The sequence below is a fragment of the Malus sylvestris genome, chromosome 17 (genome assembly GCF_916048215.2).
Source record: "Malus sylvestris chromosome 17, drMalSylv7.2, whole genome shotgun sequence".
Lineage (NCBI taxonomy): Eukaryota > Viridiplantae > Streptophyta > Magnoliopsida > Rosales > Rosaceae > Malus > Malus sylvestris.
Window position 1 is genome coordinate 16,893,465 of NC_062276.1, and position 13,858 is coordinate 16,907,322.

At 36.5% G+C, this 13,858-nt stretch overlaps 2 protein-coding genes across 3 annotated transcripts; both read right to left on the bottom strand.

The window, feature by feature from the left end:
- Positions 1–1,828: 1,828 nt before the first annotated feature.
- On the bottom strand, positions 1,829–3,777 carry LOC126610390 (transcription factor MYB1-like). Its single transcript, XM_050278447.1, has 3 exons — positions 3,382–3,777; positions 3,072–3,201; positions 1,829–2,725 (listed from the first exon to the last, which is right to left on the bottom strand). The coding sequence occupies exons 1-3, from the start codon at positions 3,515–3,517 to the stop codon at positions 2,125–2,127; spliced, it is 867 nt and encodes a 288-aa protein (XP_050134404.1). The 5' UTR covers positions 3,518–3,777; the 3' UTR covers positions 1,829–2,124.
- A 2,541-nt stretch (positions 3,778–6,318) lies between these two features.
- LOC126610389 (transcription initiation factor TFIID subunit 12b-like) lies at positions 6,319–12,366 on the bottom strand. Of its 2 annotated transcripts, none has more exons than XM_050278446.1 (9): positions 11,458–12,366; positions 10,724–10,951; positions 8,909–9,475; positions 8,732–8,806; positions 8,290–8,368; positions 7,499–7,563; positions 7,216–7,251; positions 6,881–7,119; positions 6,319–6,650 (listed from the first exon to the last, which is right to left on the bottom strand). In XM_050278446.1, exons 1-8 carry the CDS (start codon positions 12,118–12,120, stop codon positions 6,940–6,942), a joined length of 1,893 nt encoding a protein of 630 aa, XP_050134403.1. In that variant the 5' UTR covers positions 12,121–12,366; the 3' UTR covers positions 6,319–6,650; positions 6,881–6,939. The 2 variants fall into 2 exon arrangements, with proteins under 2 accessions (XP_050134403.1, XP_050134402.1); XM_050278445.1 differs by having other exon boundaries at positions 6,319–6,653; positions 11,458–12,365.
- Positions 12,367–13,858: the final 1,492 nt, after the last annotated feature.

The window sequence follows — 13,858 nt, forward strand, 5'->3', positions numbered from 1 at the left end:
ACCGTATTATAGATTGGTTACTTACCACCTTCATCTACTTAAATTCCTGAAATTGGATTACTCCATTACAGATTACATGCAAGTAATGCGGAAAAATCATGAATGAAACCCATTCTCTTTTTAATTTTCATTATCATTATTGTTAAGCAAACGAGCCCTAAATTTATCTAGACTGTGAGATAAAGATTCGAACTTAAGTGCAAAGAGTAAGAGGAACACATTGTTCTGGCTAAACTCAAATCTACTTGTTTACTTATCCTTAATTAAGTTATAAAACACCAACTGACATTTCTTGTTTTTTTTCGCACTGGTTTATGGATGATTATATTTACATGCATTTGGGTTTTCAAGTACTCCAAGGGGATGTTTGTTTCCCCTCACTAAAGTTCACTAGACTGGATTAGACTAAAGATTAGTCCAACTCTGTGTTTCTTTCCTAGCTGGACTAGTTTTAATGGGACTAGATAGGACTCGCTTTCACTAATAACGTCACTAGCCATTCTTAGCGTGTCGCTCCGAAAACCATCGGACTAGCTAAGAACTTCTTCATCCTACTTGAATCACCTCCCTGACCTCAATTTCAACGGCACAAGCTTCGGGCGCGGCTTCATCTCTGATGACGAACTCGTCGACTTCTTCATCTCCGACGATGAACTCGTTGACTGGGTCATCTCTGCCATCTTCTTCTCCTTCGCTGCTTCGCTATTGCCATGGTTATGGCTTTGAAGCTACTGATTTTGGCTTTGCCTTCGGCTTGCCTCCTCATTGACTGGGTCATCTCCGCCATGACTGCTTCACAATCTCAGTAAATCGATTTTTGTTCTGGGTTTTTGGGTTTATTTATTTATATTTTTTTTCTGGTTTCTGGGTTTTTTTCTAGGATTTGCAAGTTTAATTAGTTATTGGAAGGCTTGCCTTTCTTTTTGGAATCTCTGAAGGCTTGGCGAATGGTTAACCAACAAATTCTCTTAATTAAACAAGAAAAGTAAGAGATTGATGCATAATTTGATAGAGAGAAAATGATGGAGAAGAGAAACGAGGAAGGGTAAAGGAAGGAAGGGGAAAGAAAATTTGCTTGGGTTCACTGCCCTTTAATTATTAATTTTTGTTTAATTTTTAAGCCAAAAGTGAATTAAAAATGGCAAAAAAAATATAGTCTGTGACTTAGTCCGACACTACACCAAACGTTTCACTAAGTTAGTCCAGCTTAGTCTAGTCTAAGCTAGTCCAGTTTAGTCTCTGAAGCTAATCTAGTTTAGTACATGAAGCTAATCCAGTCTGAGATAGTCTAGTGCAACAAACGCACCCCAAATTTGTTGTTTCTTCTACTAAAACTAGTGAATATTTGCTTCCAATCGTTACTTCTTATGTGTTTAATCACTACTTATATACAAAAGGAAAGAAAAATAAAATAGACATTAGTAAACGTGAAACAAATTTGGGCTAGTAAATTCATTTTACACTATTCAAATTTGAGGTGATTTTCAAAATAGGTCATAATATTTTAATTTTCTCACATTAAACTTTTAAATTTTAAAATGATAACAATTTAACATTTTGTCTCTTTAAACATTTAATCCTTCGTTACCTTTAGTACACAAGTCCGAATAAAAAACTGAATTTCTTGTGTGGAGTTATGTTATAGCCTTTGTTTGGTGCCACCCTAAGTCGGGCCTGAAAAATCTCAAGACCAAACCTGAAAGAATGTATGGTATTTTTCAATACATAATCTATACTACAAATTAAGACTACTTTTAATAAAGAAAATTAAATAAAATCAACATAGTACATTTTTTTCTTCTATATTTTTCAATTGTCTCAACAAGAATCGATCTAAAATTGGCCCATTCATTGGTTTTATTTATTGCAACAAACAACTACATATATTACGGAGAGAGGATTCTGAGGAATTATTTGGACATAGCATGAAGATCCTCTAGCCGCAGGTTACCATCAAATGGGGTAAAGTTAGTTGTCAAAGTCAACATCTCACACGTACACAATGACACAATGAATTACCAGCATTTTTCTCATAATTAATAGGGAAAGTTCTGCATATAATAAGCTACTTAGGATTTTGAAGGTTGAATTAATTAAGATTTAGTATTTGATTAATGAGCTGTATTAATTATCTGCGAGCCAGCAGTCCAATTCAGAGTCCACGATAGGAGCCATGGATGATTGGAGATCTGGGCCATGCAGCTTATTACTCGTGTCTTCAGTGGCGGCAGCAGCAGCAGCTTTACCAGCTCCCTCATTGTTATAGAGCACTGAGAAATCGACATTAAGAAAATCGGATAGAAAATTCTCGTCCATCTTAAAATCCAGCAAAAACTCAGACGTACTGTTTTCATCATCTAAAAATAACATAGGTGACAAAGGATCATCAATCTCCACCGTTGGATTGTTCACCACCTCTTCAAATATTGGTGCTGCATCGATCACTTGTTCAGTACTGTCACCAAACTTATGCGACTCATGGGGTAAGACCATTTTTGTGCACCTTGACGCTTTGGTTCTGACCACTTTGGTGCATGAATTATTTGTACTAGGTTCTGGTGACGACTGTGTAGGTTTTTTTGTTTTTTCTTGGGTTGGTCGTCTACGATTTCCATCAGAACATGAGCGACCTTCAACTTGAATTCTCTTTCCAATCGTAGTGTTCCAATAATTTTTTATTTCATTGTCTGTTCGGCCTGGAAGCCTTCCAGCTATCAAAGACCATCTGCACAGATAAGATAGTATTTTAAATTTGATAATATTAGGGTTGGCGATCCAAAGTTAGCAAATTAGAGCACCCAACTCAAAATTAGTCGGAAAAAAAAAAACAAAAACAAAAACCTCAAGACATATTATTCCACGTTAACGATGTAGATACTTCACTGAAAGTCACAGTTTAGTAAATTCTCATATTTTAGATTTTAGTAAATATAAGATCCTTTAACATTCTTCAGACTGATATTAACGATTGAAGCTTAAATTCGGATATTCCAAACTTCTAATTAAATACCAAGAAAAACTCACACAATTTTTGTTAATAATAAAGCCCAAATAAAAAATAAACTGATTACCTGTTGCCTAAGAGCTTGTGAAGCCGGATGATGAGCTCTTCTTCATCATGAGTGATGTTTCCTCTCTTGATGTCAGGTCTTAGATAGTTCAACCATCGCAGCCTGCAACTTTTTCCACATCTCTTAAGCCCTGCAAAACCCATGAAATGTCTTTATATATAAATTTTCTTTTGAAACATATACATTTTCTTTGTTACATTTTCTTTTGAAACATATACATTTTTCTGCAAATTTTGCTATAGTGAAAAGAGATCCCTAATAAGAAGGGGCCGTGTGTGACACAGACACACAAAATATATATCCATCTCACCTGCTCTTTTGGGAAGGTTTCTCCATTTCCCTTCACCATGAATTCTGATATATTCAGTTAGCACTTTGTCTTCCATAGCTGTCCATGCTCCTCTATTCAACCCCTCATCCTTTGAACAACAAGGACTCCTTCCCATCTATAAGCCTCCCCTATAGAATTAAGGAACCCTAAAATTCTTCTCTCTCTCTCTCTCTCTCTCTCTCTCTCTCTCTCTGGCTCTCCAATGGCAATACCAAGGACTGACTGGTGACTGATTTATTCTGGGTAGATCATGAAACAGTGGAAGACTCAATATATATACATATAAATATACTTACTTTGGTACAATGAAGGTCATGCATCATTGAAGGCCCCACTGATTCACTATAATTTTAGGGGCAAATTGGATCTTAAAATATCCGACGCATAAAGGCTCGTTAAAATTAAAAACCAACTAAATAAAAATATTAAATTGTGCATATGCTTAATTATTATGTATGCCTGCATTTCTATAATTATATGAGTGGTGATTATGATACCTTTCGATTGACCTGAATGTCTCCTTGGGCTGCTTTCTGGTAGCTAACTTTCTAACACGCCTTTGAAAGTTGGTTGAAAAAGAAACAAAAATATTTAAATATGCCATCTGCTCCCCAACATGTTCGGAAAATCGTGATTCATGTGTGCACTGGCGTTTGGATTGGAAGCATTGGTCTTTTCTGAAATCCGTTTTAATGGAGAGTGGTCACATCTCTTAATTAATTTGTTTCACGAGGTAAATGATGGCCATTCTCAACCACACAAATATATCACACATCACGGCATCAGATAAGGCATGTGAACATCAACATTAGATGGTCATTTGCAAAGAGAATTATGCTTCTTGTGATTGGTCGTGTTTTCAAATTAGTACAAGAAATTCTTGTTTGAACATGTAGTGATCCAATTTCTTGAACTCTACCGTTGAATTTTAATGAAAATGTAGTTACCCACAAAGTTTTATTTTGTAGCAATGGTAATTAAGTTTGATAGTCTTCTTATAGGTGATTTTGGTAATTGTGTGATCGATTTAGTGATTAACCAGAGTACCAGATGTGAGCTAGTTGAATTTGTTGAATCTACTGTCAAATGGTGCTTTGAGATAATAAGGTGATTTTGAGCCACAATATCCTTCTCTATGGAGTCCAAATAAAAACATAGCTTTTTTCTATCCCATAATTAGTTTGAGAGCTTTCATATCCCACAACGCATTCTTTTCTATCAATATGTTCCTTTGTGCAGTATTTGTGTACTCGTAATGCACTTGCTAATACATGTGAGAATTCTTAGTCAGATTGCCATAATTCATTTGCCAATTACTATGAGGGCACAAAATAAGACTCATCCAAATTTTTCAGTAAGGTAAATATCAATTTTAAGTTGAATAATATTAGGGAAACCAATTATTTAGACTAAATTTTGCAAATTATATTACGTGATTGTTGTTGATTGCATTACTCTTTTAAGTTTGTTTCCGTTTTGTCAACCACCCAATAATGATAAGGTATCCAATCAACAAATAATCGATCTCATTTTCTTCATTCTTCCTCCACTCATTGGCCCTTCATACGACGTTAAAATTTCAGCTGTCCTAATTCCACAACACATGTGAAACACTCGTTTTGGAAATTAAGAACCCCTCATACCAGATATACAGCACGTGCGTAAGACACCACTTTAACTAAACTTTGGGGTTTGACTGTTAGCTTTAAACATGAAATGGTCCCATGAAATGCTGACACCCACCATTCAAATTCGATTTAATATCCTTTTTTTTTTTTTTTTTTTTTTTTTTTTTTGGCTTTTGGGTCACATCTCAAAAGCTCAAATCAAAATTATTTGCTAAATAATCTAGGGCAACGGCAACGGGGAGGACAAAATTTATTTATTTATTTATTTTTTTTTTGAGGTTTTTTCTGGCTCTTTGGCTCCTTATGTAAAGTCATTATTCATCCTTGACAATAGACTATCAACGGAGATACTCATCATTTTTATAGTGCTCATTTCACTAGTCATGTCAATGTCAACTACAGCTCTCTCCAAACTTTCCTTCTATAAAGTGCACGCTTTGTTGACAACAACCTTCCATTGATCATAAACATTACCAACAATTTTAGCCTACAAGACATTTTTATTTTGATTTGTGCCAACGATACCATCTTTTGCTAATACAAACCTATGTCAAGCACAAAACAACATTTTCCTCATTTGACAAATTATGACCTCTAATATGATTTTTTGCCATCTTGAAAATTTTGGAAATGGGAAGAAATAGTTTTGGAAGATGGTAGAAACAAAAGTTGGAAGAATTGTAAGAGAAAAGTGAATTTTGTGTGGATATTTGAACTAATACATAGGTATTAATAGAGTTTTTGGGTAAATTTTGAGTTAAATAATTTTTTTTTAATTATTTTAGCCATTGGATTTAATTCTGGACCGTTAGATCATTTTGTTACCGTTAAATTTGATCATATTAGATCTGATTCGTTGAATTCAATAAATTTATAAATATAAAACAAAACATTAAATAAATTAATGTAAACCGTTGGATAACCAACGACCCATTTGAATCTCTACCGTGAATGAAACAAAACACATGTTGGGTTGATTAATCTATTTTGGGCCAAGTGTTAGAGAGAAATAGGATGTGTTTAAAAGCCAAATTTTAAGACTTACTCCAATGGTTAGAGTGAGTCCTACGATTCAAATAATACGAAAAATTTGATCAATTTAAAAATCACATAGCTATTCATGTGTTAGAATAAAACGGTTATAGTACAAATAGCATCCTTATGATAGGGGATCGTTTTGCTTGATTCATAAATTAAGGGAATTATTCTGAAGATGATTGATAAATAGAATGAACGTTTCGAATTATAGCGTTTGTATACTAAAATAATGTCATCACCATGGAAGGAATAAAGGAAAAACAAATTAGTATATCCATACACTTGGAGGTAAGCAGATTAGTGTACAAGTTCACCCAAGAAATCAAATAAATTAGTACACAAAGCGAACTAGTTGTTCAATTATTACCATACAAATAAAATCCAAGCGAAAAAATTTAAAGAAATGAAAAACAAATCCCAACCCAACCCTGGTATGCTGCGAGTTGGCCTCACGACTTATGCGTATAAATCGATAATTTCGTCAAGTTCAACTACAGTCATCTAATTGTCACTTCTTAGCAAGTAATTACAGATTTGTGCTTTCTATCGACCCGGACATGCTCCTGCTTTCACTAACCAAACCTGCTGTACAACAAGCAGTTCCAAAATATTAAGTTGATAAACAAGTAGAACCCAGATTTACAAGCGATGTCAATGAAATAAACAAACATGTAACAGTCTGGTATGCTTGGACGACTCTCAAGTACACTTAATTCAGGGTAAAGAATATCAGCTTCCGTATTTCTATTGTAGTTTCGGTAAGCCTCGAAGGATGACGGGACAAATTTATATTAGCGAATGAGGATGCTTACCAACGTATGTAACAACTAAATTCAGCACGGAGACAATAATCGCTGATAGCTGATATCTATTAAAACCGAGTCATTTGCTGCAGCATTTGAGAACCAGTTGATTGTGAAACCAACTGTTCTGCACCAAGAGATGGTCTAATCAAGTGGTTGGTACCAACTGCATTGCCAAACCCCCTGATCATCTCTTTAGGAGTATTGGGATTTTTTTCCAGGTTCGATGATTCCATCAGCGTCCGTATCTGACCAAGTCGTTAGTTGTAGACCAACTTTCAGTTGTTCGTCAAGAAAAAAATATACTAAAAGGAAAAACATATACACAGAAATTTCAAACTTACCACATCCAAACGCTTCTTATGGAGATCACTTGACAACTGTATGTTTAAAAAGTAAGGTATTACAATAAATCTCGAGTTGGAAAGTAGGTTAATAATAATATGGGAGCATCATACATTCTACTTTTGTATCTTCAACAGTTGATTGCGAATCCAACCAAACATATTTAACTTAAAAATAAATAAAAAAGTACTTATCAAACTTTAAATTTGTCCTTTGAAGTAGATATACTCAAAGATGTTAGATGCACCACAATGTTCATCCTAAGATGTTGAAGATACTTACAGATTTGTTTTGGCACTTCCTCTCCTCACTTGAAAACCCGGGAATTGTCAAATGCCAATTTTTCTCTGCAAATGAGTTCAACGCATTAAATTCCGCAATACTACACTTGCATCAACTATGATTCATATAAAGGATCAAGCGAGTCAAGATTCTTGTGATATGAATTATTAATATAATATAAACTTAGATGCTACTATAGCTTCCATACTATTGTTATGTACATCTCCACAAATCTCATATTCATCGCATGAAACAAACAATGACCTCAATGAATTCCAAACCCCATAAACACACCAAAAAAGATATCCATCCATAAATGAGTGTTATTTGTTTTTATTTTTATTTTTATTTATTTTTATTCTTTATTTTTTTTTTATCCCTTCTAATAATAATCAAGAAAATTTTGATAGTAACTTGGAAAACACAAGTTATTCATCAAGAAAAAAAAAAGGAAAGATGAGCACAAAAATGCGCACCACGGCCAACCAGAAACCAAAGACACAAAGAACAAGGAACCAACCAGAAACCTTAATTCATTTTCATTTTTTACTTTTGTAGACAATTAGTTAGGTAGATTGGTCTGTGACATACAGAACCAGATTAAGTAGAGAGAATGAACACAGATTTAAATTCGCTGACTATTTAGTCTGCATATTCAGAAAACTCTCATTTGCATCCCATGTCAACTCATGTTAGATCTTTCTCTAAGTATCATATTAGGTGACCAGTAGGTGTTTAGTGTAAGCATTACTCACAAGAAATATGGAGATGAGTTGTGTTACAGAACAAACCTAGATGTAGCAACACATCCTTGGACTCTAAAGTTGAAGATTTTCTATGCTTTGCCAAATTGCATGCATATGTTGTCACCTGCAAATAGGCATAGGATAAGCACTTAATGTCCACGAGTGCCATATGAAGCTTCTTTTTATCTGCTCCAACATGCCAGAGAAAACTTGGCACGCAGAGTTTTATAAGAGTGAAGTATATATCAGCAGTACAAAACTAATTTAGGACTATTTTGAGGCATGTCCACGTGTGTATATTTATATGAACCCGATCTAACAAGAGGACTTGTATATCAACTGTTAAATTAAATGTGACCAATTGATACGTATATCAGTTGTCCAAAGTTGATCTACAGATATGCAAGTCCTTAAGTTAGATCTTCAATTGATCGTCATTAAATATACATATTACATATAGTATAAAAGTTAGCATGTCAAGCCTTACAGAATCAATGAAGTCATCAGCAATCTCCAAGAGAAGATCTTCAACTTCAGGATCCAGCCTGCCTTGTGAATCAACCTGGGCAGGGAAAAAAGATTTCACAAAGACAAATTTATTAGAGCACAACCACCTCCCAACACACAAACCAAAAAATGAAATAGCAGATTAACTAAGGAATACCTGAGAGACTAAATCTTGTATCTTTCTCTTCCCGAGAAGTTGGTTAGTTGCTTCTGTTCCTTGGCTTGAACTCCCTCCAGGTGTGGTAGTACCAGATGCAGCAGCATCAGGGTGTGATCCTGTTAAACTAAGAGATTTCTGGCCTGCGGGTCCAGCCATCCTTGGGGAACTCAGCTGTTGCTGCTGCTGCTGCTGCGATTGTTGTTGTAGTGGCTGCTGTATTTGCTGCTGCTGAAGTTGCTGTTGATGCTGCTGCTGTTGCAGCTGTGGATGTCCCATTTGTTGCTGCTGCTGTACAAGCTGGTTAAACTGTTGCGGGGTCAAGGGCATAGACTTCTGCAACTGATTAGAAGCCAGTTGCTGCTGATAGAGAACCTGCTGCCTATGTTGTTGAAGACGCGATGAAGGTGAAGGTGAAGGTGAACCAGGGCCAGGACTTGCTGGCATTTGCTTCAACCACTGTTGTGATAAAGAATTCTGTATCATTGCTGGCTGTCCATTCTGAGACACACCAGATAACTGAGGGTTCATAAAAGATAGTGAAGATGTTCTTGGCAAGCTCTGAACCTGTACTTTGTAAAGTCAGATTAAATGTCCCCACCATAAATTGATATATTCATCCAATACATGCTATAGAGTAACAGCATTGCCAAAGATTGTTAAACTGTATAAATACATCTCTATCCTTCCTGCTGTGCAAAATGCCAACACTGTACCACCAATATTAAAATGCCTACAACTCTACAAATATACCCAACAAGCGGAAGTGGGTCATTACAGAAAATAAGAGTACGTTTTGAAAAGAATGATCGATTCCATTCAACAAAACCTGGCAAGGCTAATGTTAGATGCTACAAATAAACGACGACAACAACAACCAACATAGAAAACAAAAAGCATATTTTCTAGGCAGAGCAATGTAGGATTCTCATAGGATACCAAAACAGCAATTGATGGTTTGAAAGGCGCCTTTGTAACTAAAATTCATGTAGCATGAAATAAAGTGATTCATTCTCATTGGTCCTCCGAGTACCAAAATGATAAGTTGACGTAATTGATTCAATATAACTACTATATAAGGTTTAAGGAGTTAATAAAATGTACTCAAAATGAAATAAGCTAGCGGAAAACAACTGTGAAACTTTAGTCAAAAGTGATATCCCGGATGCAAAGATCAAACAGATGATTTGGAAATTTGTTTTTAGTTGGGCATGAAAAGCAGGAAAGACATCATAGTTATCCTAATTCATTTGTTACATGCAGATCTTAAATAACGTTTAAATCTAAATCAAACCAAGGAGAAGGTAAAACGATTATAAAACATAATACAATTAACATTGTTTGGCCTGTTGGTTCTGTCTGTGAACGATACTGGAGGAAAATTCACCAGAAAACATGAAGGTCTGGATAAAGGCCGTGTCACTTTCTTAAAACCAAAACTTTCTTAGAACCAGAAAGTGGAATTCCACAGTTTGAATATCCCTCCCAACCCAAAGAATAAAAGACCTTCATTTATTACTTGAAACAGGTCAGACTACACATGTAAAGCCAAAAGAAAGTCGGCCTCACTGCATGGCCCCTTATTGCAGGGTCCAAAGCCAACATATAAGTTTAATAGAATATGAGAAATTCAAGCTGTAGAAAAACTCATTATACAACATAGCATGATCAGCTAGAATGAGTAATTCACATGCAACATTGTATAACAATTTGCACACACATATAAGAAACTCAAAACCAACATAGCAGTTGGCAGAATAAAGTAGAAGATGCCTAAGTTAGTAGATCGGGCAAGAGGAAAGTATGCAATTATACCTGTGCAGAGGTGAGCGGACTCTGTTGGGCCAACTGTTGCCTAAGTTGGCCCTGCCCCTGATTTATTCTCTGTTGAGCAAAAGAAGCAATGGCCCCATTAGCTCTTAGTTGCGAGCTCAAATTGATGGATCCCATCACCCCCATTGCTTGTGTTCCTTGTAAAGATTGCCCAGGAGAATTACCGTGATGAAATTGGGAACCTTGGACCAGGCTGCCTTTTTGCCTCGGCTGCAGAAAGTTTGCTGATTTTGTTAAACAAGAAACATTTCCATTTTCAAGAAAGCATTGAGTTCACTGGTGTGCTAACTTGACAGTGCGTAATATATTATGCAATAATACAGAAACCAAAGCAGCACATCTATCGATCCAACAGCTTTCACTGATGCACTAATATTCAATGAGAAATTCAAAAGGGAACTGATGTACCATATTAAAATTAAGATTGTTTGCATTTGATTTATAATACCAATCAAGGTGTACTTTACTATGTAATATAGTATATGATTAACATTGGTTCTAGGAAGTACGTAGCATAACCATGTCGGATGGTTTTGCCCACATTGAAGCAACCAGCTATGCCAATATAACATTCACAGAAAAACACTATTAAGAAACTTATGTTGCTACTAAACACAACTTGTTTAAACTCCACAAAATGCACACTAACTACGCCACATTTCACCTACCACAATCAAAAGATAACAGCAAATTTCATGAGGGCAATAAACTCATACCGAGGCCAACAACTGCGGCTGCAGATTGAATTGCGCAGCTGCAACAGCAGCAGGGCCAGACAACATGGGCAGGTGGCCACTCTGCCCGATCAAGGCTGATCGCGACAAGTTCCCACCGCCAAGTTGCTGAGTCTGCTGTGCCTGGTTTTGCTGTTGCTGCTGCTGATTCTGCTGTTGGATACCACCAGGGCCACCAAAATTCACCTGCCCATACAAACCCCCTTGCTGCCTCATCATACCGAAATGCTGCTGTTGCTGCTGCGGGTTCTGGCTCAGCGGCTGAAGCTGGTTCATTCGGGACATCGACGGCGTCCTCTGCAGACTCTGCTGGAGCTGGTAATTCGACATGGAATTCACATTCACGTTCTGGGATTGTTGCACCAATGACTGAGATTGCTGTTGCAGCTGTTGCTGCTGCTGGGTCGATTTCTGCGCGTAATCCAATCCGACGGGGGGCGAAATGTGCTGGGTTTGAGGAAGCGAGACGTTGGGCAGGGGAGGGAGAGGTGGGGATGCGATTTGTGGAGACTGGGAGAGAGTTGAAGAGGATGGGATTGCTGGGTTTTGGGTGATCATAACGTTTGAGGGTGATGCTACTGCTGCTGCTGGGTCAATGTTGGGTTGGAGGGGGTTTGGGGACGACGATGGGCCGTTTTCCGCCATGTTCTCGAATTCGTTTGCTTTTCTGAATAATTGGGTATCTGGGTTTTGATCTTCTTGACAACCAAGAAGCTAATTCATGGCCGATTTTTTAGGTTTCTGAAATTCGGGAACTTGAAGTTTCAGAGAGCGGAAGCGAGAGAGGGTGGAAGAAGGTGCATAGAGAGAGAGGAGGAGAGGTCGAATCTGGTGCTTACACATCAGCAAAAGCATACCAATTGGTCGGTCAACAGATCCTATGCGTTACGGGGAAAACAATTCATGGTACATGGAAAATCTGGAGCGTTTTTCATCTCTAATTATATTGGAGTAATGGAGTTTTTCTACACTAGGTGGTTGTATGTCATTGCCCTAGGGTGGGTTTGAAAAATTAAAAATCAAAAAAGTTGGATCGAAAATCGAACCGAGGTAAAATAAAAAATCGAAGCGAAGCTATCAAATCGAACCAAACCAAACTAAAGTTATAATTTTACCCCTGCTTTAAAACGGTGCATTTCAGCCTTGTTTGCTTCTAATCCTAATGAACCAAAACCGAACCGGAAAAAACAGACAAAAAATAAAACCGAACCGAATCAAACAGTAAATTCGGTTCGGTTTTCGATTTCGACAAAAAACTAAACTGAATGGAGCCAAACCCCCTACATTGCACGTTAAATGTAGTTGTCATTCTATGCCAGGAGAATGAACTCATCTCAACTTGTAGAATATACATTGTTGTATAGTAAAATTTTTAGCAAACGAGATAAAGAAAAACCAAACTCTTTCCGTCTTGTACATGAAGTGTAATTAGATAAACATAAGAGATGTTCCTGACACTAAAATTGTCATCATGCACTTTGATATACTTCTTACTCTTCTTTTTTACTCTCTTTATTTATCCAATGTTCAATAACCTATTTTGTGAAATAAAACTAAAAAGAATAAGAAATGCATGATGACTATTTTGGAGTGGCCAATAGTTTGATTGCAAAGGTAAAATTGCATGCACATGTGCATAACATACGTTTTGTTTTACGTCATTTAGGTTTAAGATATTGATCAAAATTTGGTCCACCATTTAATGATATTTATTAAAAAGTCGATTATTTGTAGTAGAAGTCAAATCTATCTGCTAATTAGTTCTTTTTATTTTTTTGAAAGAGAACAATAATGCGATATCTACACACCCCATTTTACTTCTCACACACTTTTTAAATTTTCGACCGTCGGATCGGATAAATTGAAGAAGATCAACGGACAGAAATTATCAAGGGGTGTGTGAGAAGTAAAATAAGGTGTGTGAATAGCACACCCCTAATTTTATTGATAGAAAAAAAGATTCAACCCGACTTGAAGTTTTGAGCATAAATTCTGATGGTATTCTGGTCCACTAGTCCAACTACACCCAGAAGGTGTTACTCTCGAGTATATCCTTGATTGTATGTACACTAGATGCAAATGAGACATTCAAGAAGGTTATGGAGCTAATAGTTCTATATCTGAGTGCAATTGGCGTTTATTGTACTTAGCTCAATGCACTAGATCAGACATCTCAAGTATTGATAATTGTTTGGCATAAAGCAACATTGTGCTTACCCGCCACCACCAAATTAGGTGTTAAAGACATTTTTTCGTTACCACGGATTTGGGCATACTCTATCCTTATGCATCTTAGAATGAATCTACCTTGTGGGATATATGACTCATACTATCTATCTAGCCCGCACAAGGTACATTTCCAAACGGTTATGTCTTTACAGTT